The sequence below is a fragment of the Micropterus dolomieu genome, linkage group LG11, assembly GCF_021292245.1.
Source record: "Micropterus dolomieu isolate WLL.071019.BEF.003 ecotype Adirondacks linkage group LG11, ASM2129224v1, whole genome shotgun sequence".
In the NCBI taxonomy this organism is placed as follows: Eukaryota; Metazoa; Chordata; class Actinopteri; order Centrarchiformes; family Centrarchidae; genus Micropterus; species Micropterus dolomieu.
Window position 1 is genome coordinate 13,494,414 of NC_060160.1, and position 21,571 is coordinate 13,515,984.

At 40.9% G+C, this 21,571-nt stretch overlaps 1 protein-coding gene across 6 annotated transcripts in view; it reads right to left on the bottom strand.

Moving 5' to 3' along the window:
- The window catches only part of rps6ka1 (ribosomal protein S6 kinase a, polypeptide 1), a 60,930-nt gene that overhangs the window by 24,103 nt on the left and 15,256 nt on the right, over positions 1–21,571 (bottom strand). For 2 of the 6 annotated variants that reach the window (XM_046062398.1, XM_046062397.1), the window contains exon 4: positions 1,734–1,787. The exons of 1 other annotated variant lie outside the window; for it this stretch is intronic. In XM_046062398.1, the coding sequence (XP_045918354.1) occupies positions 1,734–1,787 (54 nt within the window). Of the gene's footprint in view, positions 1–573; positions 950–1,733; positions 1,788–2,602; positions 2,696–21,571 lie in introns of those variants that run through there. 3 more of the 6 variants (XM_046062401.1, XM_046062402.1, XM_046062396.1) reach the window with 3 other exon arrangements.

Genomic DNA, 21,571 nt, shown 5'->3' on the forward strand with positions numbered 1-21,571 from the left:
TTAATTAAGTCAGCAAAAATGGCATAAATTCTCTGGGGTTCCAGTTTCTCTAGTGTGAGCCATTTGCTTAATTTTTTTCTATTTTTACACTTGTCCACTGAATATGTTTTTGTTTTGGACTGGTCATCGGAAAAAAACAAGCCATGTGCAAGCTAATTTCTGCCAATTTAAAGAAAAAACTATAGACTGATGCACAGAAAAAATAAAAACCAGATTTACAGATATTGAAAATAATCATTCGCTGCAACACTAAACTAGATAATTTATCTATTAACTACAAAAAAAAAAAAAAGATTAATCTGTAATGAAAACGCTTATTTTTCAACATCATCAACATTCAACACCACAAATATAGTGTGGGACTTTGACAACAGGAAACCAGAGCTGGTTGAACATGCAGGTTTTCAGCTGCACCTTGTTTTTCAAACAACCATGCGATTACCAAGTCTGGTCTTCACTTTGCAGCCTTCATAAATCCCACTTCTCTGCTTGTTTGTTTAAAACTGACAACATAACACTGCTAACAACTCTCAAGGTGTATCAAAATACTAATATGAGGTGGTGTCACTTTACCGTCCAGTGGTTCCTTGGTGCAGGTAAAGTGTCAGTGCTGTTGCCTGTTGCAGCTGTTGGTCTGTAGTTGTTACAGTGAGCATGGCTGCCAGCCAAAGGTTTGTTCTTTTTGAGCAGGTAGAGGTTCAGAAAGCGGCTCAGGACGAACTTTTTCTTGTCCTTCTCCATCTCAGCAATGCCCAAACATCTGCTTCATCATCCTACCCATGTCCGTAACAAGGCAAACACCGTGCTACCTCACACAAGTCATCTTAAGCTTCACCTCATCTCAACACAGACTCATTTGTGCACTCATGTCAGGATTAGTTCTGTGGACAGCAAGGAAATACCGAAAAATATCTCAGCCTCTGCCCTTTATCTATTCTCTCTGCAGGGGCCTTCTCCTATAATTTTTATTAACTCTTCATCTTCATTTTGTCCTCGCTCTGTCCGTCTGATTAGCCCTGTGTGTGTGTCCTCAGTGACTGACTGCAGCTGAAGTGAACTGGAACTGAAGAGGGCAGGAAGGAAGAGCCTGCTCTTATTCTCACAGTCCTGCACCGAAACAACACGCACGCACGCACACTTCATCACTTCACATCTGCGGCAACAGAGAGAAAGAGAGAGAGAGAGGCAGACTGAAACTGAAACAATACAAGAAACAAAAAAGGAAAAAAGAGAAAGAGAGTTGGAAGTAGTTATAACAGAGACAACTCACTTGCTTGAAATGACATAAGTCTCTTCCTGCGCATTCTGCCTCTTAAAAACAGCTCTCACCGGTCCTAATGTGCCCTCTCAATCTTTTTTTCTTTCCTCCATCTCTCACATTATTGTTGCTTACACAGCAAATGCCTCTTTAACAAGAGAGAACAGGCCTTTACACACCCATACAAATACAGCGCATGAGGTCAACTTCTCTCTTGACCAAATAGCAGCACAATCAAGCTGTCAGCAGACCTACTTTTCACATTACACTGTATTGCAGGCCACACTCAGGGAAGGGCTGATTTGAACAATTTTGTGTATTCAATCTCCAGAGAACAAAAATGCAAAGAAAAGTGGGTTAGCCTGAAGTGGATAGAATGCAGAGATGTTATTGTAAGCAAAAGAGGGCTTGATTGTGTTTGCTGCAGATGTGCTTGATATAAAGCAGCTGTACAGTAAACGGGGTCAGAGCTTACCTGGACTCTAATATTGGCAAAGTCCCTCTCTATCCAGGTGATATGAGACTCGTTCTAGTAGAGGAGGAGGGTTGTGTTGGAATGGAGAAGTTAACATGGGTTACATAGAACATACTTTTACATTAAGTCAAGTTCAATACAAAAGTTTTTTACGGACGTACTGGAAACAAATGCACAAATATCCTTGCAGGTGCAACTTACACACACACACACACACACACGGGTCGGGGGTTGGGTGGTTGAAAGGGCAATATGGTAATGGTTGCCACACTAGTAACAGGAAACTTCTCTTCCCTCCTACTTCTCACTTCCTCTTTTCTTGAACCGATCTCACTTCCTTCCTGCTCTATAATTTAAACATGTTTCTGCTTACAGCGGAGAGCTGGGTTTCCCAGCATAACTGCTTCAGAGAAAATTTCACCAGACATATCTGACAGATCACGCATGAAGGTGTTGGTAATATCTAAAATATCCTGAAATGAGCGACAACACTCGTTACTCGGTACTCATTTGACAGTTTAATAATGGCGTGGTCACCAGACTGAAATGAGTTTATTGTTTTAGAATTTAATGACCTCGGCACATGTGTTTTGGGGTTAGAGGAGGTGGAAGTTAAACACGTTCCTGTGTTTCCTCGCACTTCACAGCTGAGATGATGGCAGCTCAGCATCACAACCTAACGCACAAAGGAAACCCTGTCCTCTCCTCCAGAAATACCACACACACACACACACACACACACACACACACACACCCCCTCTGAAGCTTCAGGCAAGTCCCCAGTCCCCAACACATCCGTGAACCCAGCATTGCCCACACTCACAGAGACTCTCACTTCACAATGATTGGAGGTTAATGACAAAACACACCTGAGAAAAGCTGCCACTTGCCTTTTGTGTGCGCGTTTTGGTGCGGAATATGAGCCTCCACATGTCTGTGTCCAGATATTTCCATGTCACTGGTGTCAGTGAGTCTCTGTGACACTCACTGTCTTACAAATACACAGCATCAGTGTCAGAGTTAGCTAACAGTTTCTGTATGCAATACCACCAAGACGGTGATACAATCAGCATGCGCAAACACACACACCCCAAAATGGGAAGTGAAGTGATAAAATTGCACATGTGCAGCAGACTGACTTCTTGATGACAGGAAAGGTTTCCAGTGCGGCAGGAAGTGGCTCTTAGGAAGCGTTTTCTCTTTGGGATTTAAAAAAGCTGAAAAAGGGAGAGAGTGACAGAGCAAGACAGAGAAAAGACCGCTGCAGGAGCGTCCACTCAGCTGCTTTACACACTTTGATGTGAAGTTGAACAAAACAGTTGCACTTGTGTAATTAGGCACTCTGTATGATTACAAAAGCCTCCATTAGCACCAGAAGACTCCAGAGAAGTTGGAGAAAACTGAATGCTGATGCATGATTTACAAGAATCTGAAGAGATTCTTGAGAAAGGTACAATCCTGTTTGAAGTTTCCCTTGGAATCTCATCTGGCTTAACTCCAAGAAATCCTGAAAGTCGTTTGTGTAACAAACTTTCCATGACGAGGTTCCTGAAACGGAATTTTTCAAATCAAAGCTACAACAAACTAACCAAATGCATCGGTTTAATTAGAGGTTGCATTTGAGGGGGCACTTGCACCTCCAGTAACTCGTGTCGCTCAGACAGCTATAAAGTAGACGTACCTTCTGTCAGACAGACATGGTGCAGTGCTCTTTGGTAGACACAAGGGGCCAGTGCAGGCCTACAGCCAGGACAGTGGCCAGTGCTCCTGGTAAGAGTTTTTCTTCAGCTAAGTAAGGGCATATTCACATTGTTAACTCATGCCTCCTCCAAATCTCACTGGTGGTTCTGACATCAATTAAAGCAAGGGAGACAAAAAAGTGGGACAGAGAGGGAGCATGTGGGAGGTGACAGAGGCTGGTCTGCTGCTCAAAAACTGTCCAATCACAGCAGCCAAGGTCACACAGGTTTAACTGTCTTGAAACAGCACACTGGAGCCCCAACAGGCTACATGTGACAATGCGGTTTAGAAGAGCGGCTCATAAAAGAAAAGAATAGATGTGGTAAAGGAGAGACAAAGAGAGAAAGCGCTGTCAAAACAGCATGAACAGTAGAGAAGTTGTAGTTGAAAAACACAAGACAGGATTTGCCTCTGTGTCTCTCGCTGTTGCCTATCCTCTTTCCTGGAAAATGGGGTAGCGGCACCTGCATGTCTTCAAATGCATGACAGCTCTAACCATTGGAACAGAGAGGAGGAGAAAAAGAGAGAAGGACCTGAGTGGGAGAGAGCATAAATCACTAGTGTACATGGAGGGAGACAGAGTAGTCTAAACATCCATCCAACCAACCATGGTTCACTCTCATTACTGTAAAAACAAATATCACACTGGAGTTGACACACACACACACACACACACACACACACACACACACACACACACACACACACACACACCCCCCTAGACTATGACTGAGATGTTGTGATTACATAATTACAACCGAAGAAAAAGCAAGTAAGGTACTTTATTTGTCACATACATGTAGTGAAATTCATTCTCTGCATTTAACCCATCCCTGAAGGGAGCAGTGGGCAGCCACTGTACACCGCCCAGGGACCAACTCCAAAGTGAATGCAGTGTCTGTAGATTCTATGTCAAAAATAATACTATGAGAATGTACATTGTATTTTTTAGGTAATACTAGGCTAAATAAAAATACTGTTTATAAAACATTTATAGCATTATTATTGATTAATAAATAATTTATCATCATCACACTAATCCTTTATGGCTGCAACTATTGATTTCATTATAAATAAACCTGCCAATTATATTCTTGATTAATCGATTAGTGAAAAAATGCCCATCAGAATTTCTCAGAGCAGAAGAAGAAGTCTTCAAATTGCTCTTTGCGTCTGACCAACAGTCCAAACCCCAAAGATATGTATAGTGATGAAAAACTGAAAGAAACCAAGCAAATCATCACAATAAAAGAACGGGAAACGGTCATTGTTTGGCCTTTCTTGTTGAAAAAATAATCAACTTAGCAAAATAGTAGATACATTTTCTTTTAAATGACAAAATCAATCAATCGTCTCAGCTCCATAATCCTTTATGGATCATTAATGAGAACACCTTTTTGAGTCTGGTTGTTTGCATCTTAGCTCTTTGGTTCATCAGGGAGACTCTTCCTCCACTGGAATGCTTGTCCACTTTCCTCCTGGAAACTAATCCAAGCAAGCAAGCAAGCTTACTAGCATCTACAACTGGAGACTTGGTGAACTCTTTATTGATACCCCAGAAACATTTACAACTACACTATTACCAAACAGAAAGGATGATCAAAGGGGATTTTTCACAACCAGGCAACCCTAATGCTGCTCCCGTTAATAGCTAATATCTGATTTATAAAAGCATTAGTACATTATTTATTAACCATTAATAAAGCCTTTAGGTACCACTCAAATTTTTTAAAACTGTGCTTCTGAAAGTGTTACCTTTTGCTTTATTATCCTTTTCAAACCAAACACCCTTTAGAGAGTATAACAGTTATCCAATGATCTTAGGAGAGAATGAAAGCAGAAACAGCTAGTTTGAACTGAGAAATGTATCTTTCAAGCTCTACAGTTGTGCTTGTGTGTGCGCGATTGTCCATACACTTGTGTCTTTGCGTGCGAGCGTCTGCAAGCAGGCACCCAAATCGGTCAGGTGAAAGACAGGAATGTCTCTGTTTTTATCAGTCTGTCCTCTCTCCTCCTCCTCCTCCATCATTTTTGAAGGCAGGTACCAAAGAGTGCCGCAATAATTGGCTCACTCATCGATTCATCTAGTTTCTTTCCCCTTCATTATCTTTTTTCCCCCCCCACCTTCCTTTGATGAACAGGCTTTTCCTGCGACACACCTCCTTTCCGCTTTCCATCTGTCCAGCTTCGTTCTGTCCTTTCCCCTGTCCAATTCGTTCGCTCGCTTTCTCTTTTTGCCCTCTAGCAACACCTGCTGTGACACCCATGACTGGCAGGATGGTACAGGGGGAAAAAAGAACAGAGGTGGAGGGAGAGAGAAGAGGCAGAGCTGCAGATCCTCAAACATCCCTTCGTGCCTTCCTTTATACCAGTTTTAGTCTGGGGCAGGCAGGAGGAGAAGAGATTTAAAGAACGTCATAAAAGCAGAGAGAAATTAAACTAAAAAGTTCAGGTTCAAGCTGGCAGACTAACCCAAAGGCTCATCCAAAACAAAGAACTAGCAGCCCGGCAAAGACCTGTGGTCTTAATCCCTCACTACTTAACGTGATTATCTGCCTTTGCCAGTGCGGCTGCTGTCATCCCACAGAAAGATGGGAAATGAGATCTTTATCTATAGTACATCATCTTTAAATAGCAGAATAAGAAACCGATTCTGTGGGTGTGTGTCTGTGTGAAGAGTATAACATAAAAGCTACACTTATGACATATGACGGGAGACAATACCTTTCTTTGTGGAATCTGGGTTACCTTTAGCGCATTACATCACAAAAAAAAAAACAGAGAACTGCAGATATGGATGAAAATAATGAAAAGGTCATGGTGAGAGGTTTGTGACTAGTCACAGGTTGTCTATCACTGTTGAGAGGCAGCAGGTTTTGACACTTGACCCGTTGGTGCAAGGCAACACTGCAGTAATACCCATTCTTTAGCAGATTGTGCCATCTGTCCCATCTGTTCACCCAATTACGCCCATAGTATCCACACACACACACACACACACACACACACACACACACACACCAAGTTTTGCACTACATTTGTAAACAACAAACAGTTATCAAATATCACAAACAAACATATACAAATACTAGTACACTGACCCCAGCAAATGTTCAGTGAGCAAGGAGTCTGGACAGGCTAGTTTTATATCATGGTGATAGACAACTTAAAAGGTGGGTGCTACAGGAAGTGTACCAGAGGCAGCACAGGATTAGCACAGATCTGAATCTGTAATATTAATAGCACCAGCAAGGATAACAGTAAGATGATAGGCAGTTCAGCGTTGGGCCAACTGACATGAGGCCATAATGGCCTTGTGTAATATCCACAGTGGCAGCGATGGTCAATAAATAAATAAATAAATAAATAAATAAATAAAAAGAGGGACAGAAATGGAATAGAACAAAAGAGAGAGATACAGAGATAAGTGGAAGATAGATGAGACAGAGGAAGAGAAGAAGAGTGGATGCTGGTAATATAAACAATGAGGTCATCTGAGTTAAAGCTAAGCTGGTCGACTGCAGTGGAAATTTGTACTCTTCATCACCATGCACAGAATACAGAGCAACAACTACATATCTACACAAACAACAACATTGTCTGAGCTTTTCGTCACTCCTCCCTAATTTCCCAGTCACCACGTAACTATTCCCACTCAAACTCTTCACACCAGTCAGAGCAGTCTAAAATAGCAGCTTCATATCTCAGTCAGTACTTCCTGCTTCCTCCCTTTTGTGGCTCCTCTCTTTTTTTAAATATCAACCTGAGCACTTGCCAAAAACACACTCATAACACACATGCACATAAATCAAAATACTGACCCTCATGGGGACCCTTGTGCCTTGTTCCACATGTCCGACTGCAAGTCTTGTTCACATATGAACTCCTGCACATTTGAGATGAAAATAATTGTGGCAAATATTTAACCAGCCTGGCACTGCCACATAGGCCACACCTTTATTCTTCTCCAATGAGGCCAGATGTGTTCCAACTAACCTTCCTGTTTAAAGTTACACTTCACAATTCTCATAATGCCATTTCAGGCCAAAAATGTTATTGTACATTCTGGACACCTGCTGAGTTTTTTTGTAGGTACTTTGCATGCTCTGGTGATAGATACCGATGGAATATAAATAGATTTTAGGGTGCAGGATGGATTTAAATTGAGGAAACATAAGCATGTACGGTTCACTTACGGTTGGAATCCAGGTCCTCAAGGTTTTAAGAAAAATTGCATTGTCTCCCCATACTTCAGAGAATCAAGGATCATATAATTCTTAATGATAATTTATTGTAAATTTGTAGCTATTCATTTCTTTCTTTTTAATTTAACATCTGGGCAGGATAAAATGAGATTTTTCTCACTTAAAAAAAGGGATGCATTTATTTGAATTTCATTGATGCTGTAATTATTGCTTTTTGGACACTTGGCAGAAGGAAAACAATCGCTTGTGTGTTTTTTCTTAATGTGATTGAATAAAATATGTAAAATATAAAAAAGGCAAAAGAAGCAAAAAAATCAACATTTTTGTGAATTGAGTTTAGAAGAAAGAAAGAGTGAATGAAGACGACTTGCCTACTTGCCAAAGCCTCTTGAAATATGACAGATGGGGCTGATACATCCAGAATCTACCCACATTCGATTGGTGACTGGTGAAAATTTGGAGCCCTGCCTTTGGCCATGTCAGACCATGTTAAATCAGTGTGGACAAAATTCCTCCTGAAGCCTATTTTCCGATTAAAGTGCTGTGTCCTTAAACTCAACACAGGGTTAAGTGTGCTGCCACTGACAGAAAGAGCAAATTTATTGTTGAAGCTGACATTCAGATCTGAGTTTTACAGCGAAAAAATGTAATGAATCTTGCATTTCTTGTACTGCATACGACACTGCTGCTATGGCAACAGAAGTCAAAGGTTATATGCTGGGGGCAACACTTCAACTGCTGAGAAAGAGAAACAGACCAGAGAGGAAAAAAGAAGAATACAAAATAGACAGAACAGACAAATGCAATACATTTAACCAGGAAAAATAAACGATCAAATGGAAATATAAAAAAAGAATGCAGCAGAGGTTTTACCAAATCACGAGAGAAAAAGAAAGGGCAGAGCAGACAAAACAAACACCATCGGCATCCATATTAATGAGAACTATAAAGGATGAGAGCAACTGGTCTGAACATTTTTATTTTTTTTTTATTTTTTAAAATAGAGGAGAGGAGGGTGAAGCGTGAAACTATGGCAACTGTGTTTTCTCCATCTCCCAGCATCCTCTTTGTAACACAAGAGGCAAGGCCATACACAGGAAACATTTTTTACTTGATGCTTCCTGCAACATTGTAACATTGGCCAGCCTTCATCTTCACAAAGAGCAGTTTGTGCCTTCAAACTCTACTTCCCACTTTACTTGTGTAGTTTGATGCCAGAATCCTCCCCACAGCACCCATGCTGCATGCGAATCCATCTATCTTTGTTTATTCAGGAAGCAATATATTATAATGGCCTTTAAAGGTTGGCAACGTAGCTTATGATTATAATATTGGAGACCTTTCAGAAAAGACAGACTTATCTCTAAGACAATGCACACACACACAGTATACTTGATGATTAATGGAGCTGATAGAGTAGGCCCGTGTAATCACTACTGTACTAGTGTCTGTCTGTCTGTGTGTCTGTGTGTGTGAGAAACTTGAGTGTGTTTGTGTACGCATGAATGAAAGGCCATATGAAAAGACCAGTGAGGATTTAGGAGAAGCGTGTGCGCTTTTGTGTTCTTGTGTTCTGCTCTTGTGTGTTTGCGCATTATCATAAACGTTTTTGCTCCTTGCGGCAAAAGTCACTATCAGAGCTTGGCGACAGCAAGGACACCATGTAACCATGGCAACCAGGCCCATAGCAGCTGGATGGAGGAGGGGACGGAGAGAGTAGGTAAATGGATCATGAGTGTGAGGTGCATCTGGTTCAAGTCTAGTAGGTTCTGGGATGATGGAACCCACTCATGTTTGGACTTGATAGGCGCAGAGCACACACACAGTCCCTGCTGCATCCATTCACAGAAACATTCTTTGGTTGTGTCCAATGGGTTTGTCTCTCACTCATGGCTTAACACACATTATATGGCACTTTGAAATCATTCTAAAAAAAAGGAAATACTGGTTCATACAAGCCAGATTGTAATGTTAAAACACCCTGTTACAAGTACATTGCACTCACCAAGTTGAGTGCTGAGATCTGGGAAGTTCCCATAACCAATACTGGATTTTTCTTCTGATAATATATTGGATCTGTCCCATAAAATGAAACATTTGCCTCTGAGCCACAAGAGAAGAACATGATTTGGTGAAATAAGTTAAATAATAATATATAACTTAACTATTTGCGTGATAATCATACTGTGCTAAATCTTCCCTCATCACTTCCGGCCAAGAATAGTGTTGACATAAAAAATACAAAAAAAAAAACAGTCCTCGCAGCAAAGGTTGGGAACCCCTGATTTAGACCAATTAATTTAACTGTCCTGTATGTGTCTTGATTGTCTTGCTGTTCATGTTTCTTGCCATGCTGGACTTCGCTGTAGTGATGTCGAAGTGTGTCCAGAGCTCAGTCATGACTTTGGTAAGTACGTTATCACAACAGACAAAACTGATGGCCAATAGGCCTAAATCGTCCCTTGATGATCTCTTGTAGCCAAATCGATCATTTGAGATGAAACTCTTGATGGAGTAAAGGATAGTACTGTGAAAACAGAGTGCAGGTGAACTATTATAGCTAGTGGGCAAGAAGAGGGAGAAAGCGAGAGTGATAGAGGTTATATTGTGTACAATAGAAATCGAAAGATTTAGAGCCCCCTTCTAGCACAGAGGCAGGCTGGGTAATTGGGCTCTAAACCATCTCCTAGCCTGTCTGTGTGTGCGCATGTGTGTGTGTTTGTGTGCCAACCAGCACCCCAAGCCACCTAAACTGCTGCTGCTATTAACATCAGTTTCTGTTGATGATAAACTTAGATAAGACGTTACCCGCTTGACAGAAACTTCAATCAAATGCTACTAACCCCCCCAACACACACACAGTCAGTGATTTACTTCCTCCAAGCACTGCTGTGCGCGCACCCCCCCCCCCCCCCCCCCCCCCCCCCCCCCGGGCCTGCAGAGGGGCAATCATACTGTAACAAGGTCTGTTAGCTACTGCAAAGTATAAGGAGCCATTTTAATTTGTGTTTAAACCTGCTGGAGAGGTTCAATTAAGCAAAACTCTGACTCACACTTGATAAGATGTGAATGATGGTGTGTGTGCGCACCTTTGCTTGCCTGTGCCTGCATGTAGATAAGCCTAGGTAATAGACTTTTTTTTGTTTTATTGTTCACAGAAGATTGTGTGTGGTGGCTTGTGTGTGTGTGTGTGTGTCAGAGCAAAGTCTGCCCAGCTTGAGTAATAAAGCTGATTTTCCATTCCACACTTTTGTTAACTTACTAATTTGCCATGTAGGAGTAGGAACACTAAGAGTTGTTTATACATAACAGAGGAACCACACATGGTTCAGACTATTCACTGAAAGCTATTGATTTGCTGAACGCCATTCAATCAGGCCTCACAATTTCAAGCATCCTTTTTTTTGCAAGACTATGTATGACCTTTCTGAAAATCTAGCGTTCAGGATCTGACAAAAGGTGTTCAGCCCGAGTTGATTTAAGGATGTCCTCGCATTTGAGTAACTAACTTTGCAGAAAGTAAGAGACGTTCGGCTCAGAAACTTTGCCAGAACAAAAGCGAACAGGATAAAACGTGGCAGGACAGTCAAGGACACCTGCTTCACCAATCGTTAAATACCCGGGGCTTTATCTGGAGTACAAGACATAATGATGAATTAGACTTTAAAGGAGGAGTGCTGAGGAGAAGTGATGAAAGATAAAAGGGAAGAGAAGAAGAGGATGCTGTAATGGAATGTACAGAGAAAAAATGATGAGGGGCAGTGAGAAGGAGACCATGAAAGAGGGCATCTTCAAGCTTCAGTGCTTTTTCTCATCTAGTAGGGGTGTGTGTGTGTGTGTGTGTGTGTGTCATCAGGGTTCCCTCCCTGTCGTCATCTAAAGTGCTGCTGGAATACCTCAACACCGCTGGAGTCCACTCAATCCAGAGGCCGTTTCCACTTGTAGTTAGCGCCATGATTTTTATCTTCTGATCAAATAAGAATTAAAGGCAATAACTGGCAGGTCTGGTTGCTTCTCAACAGCCTGCTCGTGAAATAATTAAATGAGACCGACCAACTGCCTTCGAATCTGACACATTCAATCCCATTATCATGTGTGATATACTGTAAGTAGATGTAGAGGCAAAATAGATTGAGAGTACGGAAAGGGAAAGAGACATATAGACATATTCAGGTCAAGTGACGTCACCAACTGTGGAAGCGTCATAACGTCAAGTCCCCATGATCTAATCTTCAACATGTAATTGGAATGACAACGGCCGCCATTTATCTGGACTATAAGACATGATCAATTAGACTTTAAGGAGGAGTACTAAAGAGTAGTGATAGAAGATAAATGGGAATAGAAGAGGATGATGTACTGGAATGTACAGAGGAAAAATGATGAGGGGCAGTGAGAAGGAGGCCATAAAAGAGGGCATCTTCAAGCCTCAGTGCTTTTTCTCTTTTAGGATAGGGGTGTGTGTGTGTGTCATCACGGCTCCCTCTCTGTTGTCTATTGTAGTGCAGCTGGAGTCCCCTCAATGCAGACTTATATGTTGTGTAGCAATTTCATAATCTTAACCTACAGTGCTTAAATTCTAGGACTGCAACAAATGGTTATAATCATCCCTGATTAGTACAGTTAAAATAGTACAGTTTAAATGTTCTAAATGACTATATGTGTTAGCATTTTTGATTGCATGCTAGAAAAGCTCTTGTCTTCTGCATCACAATGCTACGAGGCAATACACTTCAGATAAACAGTACCTCTCTGTACACAACCCTCTGCAGAGGCGATATTTATTTATAGCCTACGTGTGTGTATATAAATAAACTGTATATATTGTTTAATTTAATTTTATATGTAAACATATAAATTAAAGAAATAAAGTGTAGGCCTATATTAAAATATGGTATGTGAAGGAACTACAAATTTCATTTCATTATGCAGCCTTGTTCTGTATAATGACAAACAACCTTGTATATTTAAATAGAAAGGTTTTTAGGTTGGGTGAAAATTTAAACAGGTCAGATTATGCTTTTTGGCTTTTTCCCTTTCCTTTATTGGGTTTCATATCTTTTTTGTACATGTTATAGGTTTACAAAGGGAAACTGCCTGAAAACAGGCTTTATTATAGTCCAGCCTTTACTTCTGTAACTTATCTGTGTAACTATGCAACACACTTCATAATGCTCGCCTAGCAGGTAGTGTGGCACGCCCTCAAAAACACTGGTGGAGAAACACACCAGTGTTTTTTTGTTACAAATTAATTAACTTAATTAACTTACCACTCTGAGACTCTTGCTCCAGTCTATGTTGCGAAGCTGGTTAGGGAACATGTACAGCTGAACCGAAGCCTTAGCGGCTTGTCAGGGCCCGCCTTACTATGATTGGTGCAACATGTGCAACTCCCAACAAAGATAAAATAGAAGTGAGATGCTTTACTCGATAGCTAAAAAGCAATGGTCGGTATGACAAAAATATGTTTTTTTTTTTTGAAAATTACACCATGTAAACCTATTCTGGTACAATCCATAAATAAAATTATGAACCTGAAAATGAGCATAAGATGACCATTTAAAGGTGAGCCTTCATCAATTCTGTTGTCACAGTATTGGTATACTTATTTACACTGTTATAGAATGTTTATACTGGCTGCTGCTGTTCAAGGAGAGAAAACAATTCTTGCACTTAACTAATAAATAAAGCACTTAATGCATGGATTAGGTATAAATGAGGACTAAATATTCAAAGCACCAAGATGCATTTTACTTATCAACCCTTCACTTTTCATTCCATGGCTTATTCAACCTCTCTTTTCTTGTAAAAAGTCACTTGTTTTGAAAGAGGGGTTTGAGTCTGCAAAATAAAGCTCCAACCCATATAAGGGTACAGTACTATTCTGAGGTAACAAAACAAGGGTCAGAGGTCAAATTCTATAGAAGGGTTCTGTCCCTACATAACCACCAATCACTGCTCTCCCCTTAGGAGGTCACTGACCCTCTGCCCTGCTGCTACAGTGCTATTTTAAACTGTTATAAGTCAAATGCACATATATTGTACACTACAGGGGACACTTCAAACGCTGGCTCTGCCTCTGAAAGCCTCAAGTTGCTTTTATTAAACACACACAAACACCATCGCTTTAGTTTAGTATCAAACTTTGAGACCCAAATTCCAGGATATGGTTCATTTTCATGAACAGAAACATCAATATGTTTGGTAACATCAGCTTCAACAAACAAGATTTTTTATCTTCATATAATTATCGACACAATTTTGCATCCTCTAAATCAGTATTTGAGTTCAAAACAAAACATATATAATTAACATTTCCACAGATGCAGTTTATTTGCTCTCCTCTCAAGTGATACACAAGTGTGATTATGAATTCGCTCAGATCACTATCACAGTCATTTCCCCTCTTCATTAGTACCTCTACATCAAAATATCTTGTCTCTATTCACTTCTCATTAGAGTCTCATAAGATCATCAATTAGTTTTCATGTGTTTGTGGTGTGTGGATTTTGCCACACAGAAACTAACTTCATTTTTGATCTGGCCCTTAGTTTACTAGCTTTTTCCTTCATGCCACTGTAGAGGTTCAAGAAGACATCCCAAAACTTTTAACAGTCAAACACCAAAGCCCAGACAGTTCATCTTTCAAACAGCAATGTCTACATCTGATTTATCATTAGTCAACACGAAATATTTTAACTCTTCATCTTGCATTCCTGGAAGTAAATATTGTTTTTGCAAGATCCAATATCTTATACATGGTGACATGAATCAAAGACATTCGATGAACTGAAATTAGCATTCCAAGGTAACAAAATTCTAAATCCACACTTCCTCTAGACTTGACCGTTGTTACATCAGGAAAGCAAACCCTGATGCAATTCATTTATGTACTTTAAGGACATGTAACTACTTTGAAAGGATGTGTTGTCTGTATTTTAGAGATTTGGTTGTTGGAGTTTCAACTGGCCCTTTTCAATTGAACTGATAGGTATGCAGCTATACAAATGGTGACATTTTGTTCAGAACTGATCAAAAAGGCAATTAAAAATAACTTAAAAACTACATTTTAATGTAGTAATTTTTGTTCAATGTCATGTTTGCTCGGACTTTGAAGCACTCATCTGCCCTACAGTGGAATATTAACACCACTAATATTGCAAAGTCTTTCACAGCCCTTTTACAATAGCAGCACAAGTGGCATTTATATTGCTGACTTATTTGAATAGAAACAACACCACCATTTCTGCACTTGTCCATTTATTCAAATGATGTCCTGTGAGAGCGCAGAGTACAGCTGGTCCAATTAAAGAGCATTACAAAAAGTGAGGCTGAATGAGCAGGAAATGTTTGTTTAGTACATACACACACAGATATACAAAAGCATACTGTACGAGTGGAACCATGCTACTCGCATATACACAAACACAATGCATGTTCAAAAAAAGGGAGGAAAGGAAAGACAGAAATACATGTTGCTGCACATTAATGGACTGAAAGTCATATTTAAACTGCACCAATTCTCACTGGGACCGTTTCATTTCCCTTCAAACAAAAACTTAAAATCATCAGAATAATTCAATTAAGTTGTTGATGTTATATAAGTATCAAATATTTACACAGTCATTTGGCTATTCAGCCTCATAATATAGAGCTGTGTATAATTACTAAGTCATAAAACACTGGCTGTTTGGTACTGTTCAAGGACCTTGCAAATGAAAAATGATTGAGAGTATAAGTCTTTAGGGGCCCTGTCGATTTTCCAGCCTGAAAGAACAGCAGAAAAGAACACAGTATGTGGTGCCTTTGAGGTTTCCAATCTCAAAACAATCTCTGTCCTATAAGCTGTTTAAAAGAATCTTCAAAATATGTTTTGTGAGGTGGAGGTTACTGTCTACCCATCTGATCCCATTTTATTGAAAACTTCAACTACCGTGAATTATTTCTCCTCAGACCATCATAAGGATGTTCTCTCTAGTGCGCCGTAACTTTCTTAATCCAGCCTGACACGAGCCCAGATCTCCTGTGGCCTTAAGTGGCATTGGAGTACATCAACCACTGGTCTTTCCAGCACATTGGCTCATGTGATGACAACAAGGCTGACTTTCTAGGCTCTGTGAAATGACCAGAAAAGAGGTAAAGGGTGGAGATGGTGTGGGGCTCTACTAGTCCACAATGTCACTTTGAGATTCATAATGTGCACATTATTTTTCTGACTGGTCTAAGTGCAGGCTAATTATTTTCTATTTCCACAGGTAAGATGATGGGAACATCAAGAACAAGAACACCATGTGAACAGGGTTTGATCACTCTAAAAATACTGTACTATAAGAGGAGACTTTAATCTTTAAACCTAATTTTATGGAAGCATAATCCTCTGACATTTCATCAAAATAATAAATTCCATTTGCTTAATCTGAAAACATTATTGAAGAGATTGACGAGTGACAATTGCAACAGATTTTTTGGGTGTACGAACAGATTTGGCGCAGCCCTGCCAGTACTTGGTCCCTGCATGCTCACCCTTGGGTGGATCTTTTATGAACAGCTCTCTGCTCATTACTGTGATAGCTAACTAGCAGCTAATTATACAGCCAGGAAATGAAAGAAGGTGCTGAGTTATGAGGAGGAAAAAGGAGACCAAGAAATAAACAAAACAGTGGGTCGTGGGGGGGACTGCAAATAGCAATAAGCTCTGTCAACTCTGAGCTCAGCAAAAAATCCCTCTCAGCAGTCACTTCAGAGCTTTGTTAGTCATGTTAGAACAGGAAGACAGTAGACTCGTACGCATCTAGGAGCGAGAAAGGATGAGCAGTCCAACAGAAACAAACAATCCTGCATTAGAGGGAGACAGACAGATCCTGCACACAGTCTGTGTCTCTGTGTCTCTGTGTGTGTGTCTGTGTGTGTGTGTGTGAGAGAGAGTCACATCTGTGATGGGCACAACCAATATCACCTCTGAGCCTGTGCCACAGCGCTGACCTCAGCCATTCCCCTTGTGAAAATCTAAAAGTTTTTATTTCCCCATGCTGCAGCACCCTGTTCAATCAAAGTCACTTTTGGGGGGGAGAAATGTAGCTACATGTGAGCACTGAACACACGCACACACACACACACACACACACACAGAAACCACAAAATAGATTTACACGGCTCACAGCTAGACATAAACAAATCCGGAAAGCTGCCACATTTTAGGGTTTATTTTGGCAACAGGAAGACCAAACTGAGGACATGGTATGTTTGAATCCCTACATATTTGTACGCAGTTCAAATGAGTTCAGGACTGACGAGACGCACACAAAAACACACCCATAGCATGTGCACTGACTAGACAGTAGTCCATTAAGTGCATGTTAAGCTACATCCTATATAATTAGTCAAAGACGGCTTCTATTTGCTTTAACTTCAACCCCTCTCGACGTTCCAAACCCATTTCTCTAAACCTGCAGTGGAATGTGAAGTGTTTAGCTCCGACGAGCTCCAGGGTGTGTCCAAACCTTGTTAATACAGGCCTCTGCTCACTGGGGCTCACAGCCAAGCAGATGCCAGAATAATGCATTAGTCCTCTGGCAAGATTTCACACTCCGCTGCCAAGATGGTGACCAGGCTTTCTAAGAAAATGTTATGTGACTCTATGCAGACCAGGAAAACACAACAAAAAACAGGATCAAGGTGGAGGAGCAGAACAAAAGCTGTCCTCTGTCCGGATCATCATTCTTTCCTTAAAGTTTTATTGTATTTACTTAACCTTTTATACGCTAGCTCTTTTTTTCAGCGATATGCTGTCGCGGTTTTCCAGTTATGCACATTCCTACCTTATGGTGCTTTCAGACCAAAAGCAAAGCGAGTGTTCGGGGTGGTGAGTTTACATACAAAGTCAATGCAAAGACGCGTAGAGGGTTAGCAAATAACTTGGCAAATAGCAGCAGCAGATGGTTGGGGAGTTGTACCATATTCAGATAGTGTCAGGTTATTTATTAAACACAAGAAAACTGATGTATGTGTTCCATGTTGCACTCGTCAGCTATCTGGCACGCCATGTAGGCTGACATAAACACTAAGATTTGTTGCAACACAACATCCTGGTGTGAATATGAGCTTCAGCAGGAGCTCGGGGCAAAATCACACTATACTCTACTGCAAAACTGTCTTATGCACATGCCCAGTTTTTTTGCATAAATCCTAGTATTAGTCAGCAAAACCCAAGGGGGCAAGGAAGTGGAGCAGTTTAAAAATTATAGGATGCATCTTATCAAGAGGTAAAATGCAAACAGCCCCTGCAGGGATGTGAGACCGCTAAAGTAGGAAGAGAGGAAGAGACAAGCAACTGAGAAGGTAGAAAAGAAATGATTCTGCTTTTCTTGCTTCTGTGTTCATGCCTTCGGGCCCTCTGAGGAGAGTTCAGTGAATTTACCAGATTGAAAGCCATCCAAGGAGCAACATTTGCAGTTTGCCTAGAGTGCTCCCATAACAGACAGACACATACAGGAAAGATGGGAGCGGACAAGCAGGAAGCAAGCCCGGCAGACTTCACTTTAAGAAATATAAATTTTTGGAAAATGTGCTTCATTTGTTTTATTGCTGACAGTTAGATGAGAAGGTTGATACGACTCTTTCCTGTGAATATGAAGGTACAGCCAGCAGCCTGTTAGCTTAGCATCGCATAAAGACTGAGGAAAACCGCTAACCTGGTTCTGTCCAAAGTTAACACAATCTGCCTTACCACCACCTTTAAAGCTCACTAATTAACACACAATGTTTTATCCATACACCGAAACGTAAAAATAGAAGTTGGCTAGCTGTTTGTCCCCGTTTGCAGTCTTCATGCTAAGCTAAACTAACTGTCTGTTGGCTGGAGCTTCATTTTCGGTGTACAAATATAAGGGTGATATCAATCTCCACATCTAACTCTTGGCAAGAACTTTTCCTCTGTCTCTCCTTCCTCCTCCTTTTTGGGCCTTATCTTGCACGTAATGGCGAATGAAACTGGCTAATTATTTGACCAATCCTGGTAATATACGTAGATATTTAAACAGACACAAATCCACTATCCAATAATAGCAATGTACAAGTACACCTGGCTTTTAAAAGGGAATGAGAGATGACACTCTGATTGGTATATTGCAAACCCAAAACACACCCATGATTCATTAAGACACCAAATACAACCCTTTTGAACCATGAGCCTGGCACGCTGACCCTTTTCTTCTGCTGTTAAACTAGTAAAAAAGTGGATTCGGACACACCCTAAATGCACTAGCGCCATGCGCTTCATGCCGTGCGCTTAGATCGTTTAATTAGGGCCCTTTATCTCCCTCTATGCCCCACCCCCCACCACCCAAACTGTTCCACAAACACACAGTTTGTATAATATTGTGTCCAACTTCTCCAACAAGCTTCTACTGTCTTAATTAGTCGTTGGCGGTAACTTAGCAACCACAACTATTCAAAAAGAGGCAGTGTGTTGTAATTGTTTTACAAACACATAAATCCAGACAAACACACACACACACACACACACACACACACACGTGTATGAACTGGATGTTCTCGCGGAAGCTGCCACTGCAGTGGTGTGCAGGGTTAATACACACATAGTTTAGGATACACTGATGATTGCAGCAAACAGATTGTGCAACAGAGTGTTAAGTCATCGAGACTCTCTTCTATATATAATCTTAATTTATCCAGGATTTCAAGATTACACAGACTGATAATACAGGAATTCGAGAGGAGGGATTAGTTCACCTCAGTGGAATATGTACAGCATGTGTGTTTGAGTGAGGGGTGCAGGAGGTGGGTAATGCCACATAAACACAAGGTCAGGTTTGTGAAAGAGAGAGCAGTTGCCATGCCTACCACATGCATGTTCAGTGTTCACATGGAGAGGCTTATGGTTACACAAACACACACTGGGAGACTATGCAGGCTCGACTTTCCCATTTCCTGACTCGCAAGCCCTGCAGTGCTCTACGGTAGCCCAGAGGTCAAAAAGCTCATCGTGTAAACGGCAATCCCTGCCTACACGCTCTCGCTGCTGGTAAATATTTAATCAGTCCTGGAAATACTCAACACCAAGGCTGCGCTGAGCCCTCCCCCTCTGATTAACACTCACATCAAGAGACAGGCGAAGATGCACTGCATGTGTAAACCTGCGGGTCATGATCTGAGAATAAAGACAGATTAGCCAGAGGTACATTGGATCATTGGAGTTCACAGAGAGCTACACGAGTGTGTGGGTGTGCATCTGCTTCTCACACACACACACACACACACACACACACACACACACACACTAGAGACCCAGAGTGTATGTCTGGAGTGCTGAGTTATTCTCCAACTTCCTCCTTTTTGGTTTCCTGCATGCTGAGTCTTTCTTCCGTCACACTGCCATGAACTGTGTGGCAGCGTTTGTGGTCCACAACTGACTGACTGGAGGGAGAACTATGCAGGGGCAGCCTGCTGCTTACTCTCCTCTGTACACTCCGCTTCTGCAGTCCTCCAATGCCCATTTGCTCCTCCCCTCCATTCCATCTCCTCTCATGCTCTTTACAACTCCCTCGCTACTGTCTCTCCTCCACTGTGCTCTCTTGTCACTTGGTCAGTGAAGCACAAATACCTCTTGCTCAGCACCTAGCTGGAGTAAAAGGCTATTATCTACATTAGGGATTACACAAAATGTCACAGACACCAATGGAAAACACATTACCTCTTTCAGCTTTCTGCCCTCAGGCTTGGTAGGTGTAAGATCATACTGGAGTGGTAAACACCAGCGGAAATAAGACACACACACACACACTTGTCATAGACCACATGAGTGTTTTTCCTCATCAAGATTTAGTGTTGCATATGGGATTATGGCATTGTCAGCGACACTCATCACAAGGTTTAGCATGAAACCCTCAAATCGCATGATAAACAAAACAATCTCACTACTACTACCACTACTCTTTTGATAATAGATTAATAATTTTTAGTAATTTTTCCAGGAAAAATGCAACAATTTGGTGGTCCCTGCTTCTTAAATGTGCACATTTGGGCCATTCTTTGTCTTACATAAAATACTCAGTGTTTTTCGTTTTGGATTGTTGGTTGGTGAAACAAACATTTTTAAAGGTCCAGTGTGTAATATTTTTGAGGCTCTATTGACAGAAATGCAATATAATATCCATAACTATGTTTGCAGTGGTGTATAAAGACCTTACATAATGAACCATTATGTTTTTATTACCTTAGAATGAGCCATTTTTATCTAACCGCGGGCACCACCTTCTGTGGAGGTCACTGTATTTTGTCGTGATGTTTCTACCGTAGCCGACAACGAACAAACAGTGCTACAGAGCGCGTTTCGTCATCACGCTGTTCTTCTTCTGCTTGTGTAATTCCGGTAGTGTCGACGCCCGTCACTACATTGAATACCTACAAAGAAGAAGAAGAGGGACTAATAATAAGTAATATACAGTGGGTACGGAAAGTATTCAGACCCCTTTAAATTTTTCACTCTTCGTTTCATTGCAGCCATTTTCCAAAAATCAAAAAAGTTCATTTTATTTCTCAGTAATGTACACTCAGCACCCCATCTTGACAGAAAAAAAACAGAAATGTAGAAATTTTTGCAAATTTATTAAAAAACAAAAACTGAAATATCACATGGTCATAAGTATTCAGACCCTTTGCCGTGACACTCATATTTAACTCAGGTGCTGTCTATTTCTTCTGATCATCCTTGAGATGGTTCTACACCTTCATTTGAGTCCAGCTGTGTTTGATTATACTGATTGGACTTGATTAGGAAAGCCACACACCTGTCTATATAAGACCTTACAGCTCACAGTGCATGTCAGAGCAAATGAGAATCATGAGGTCAAAGGAACTGCCTGAAGAGCTCAG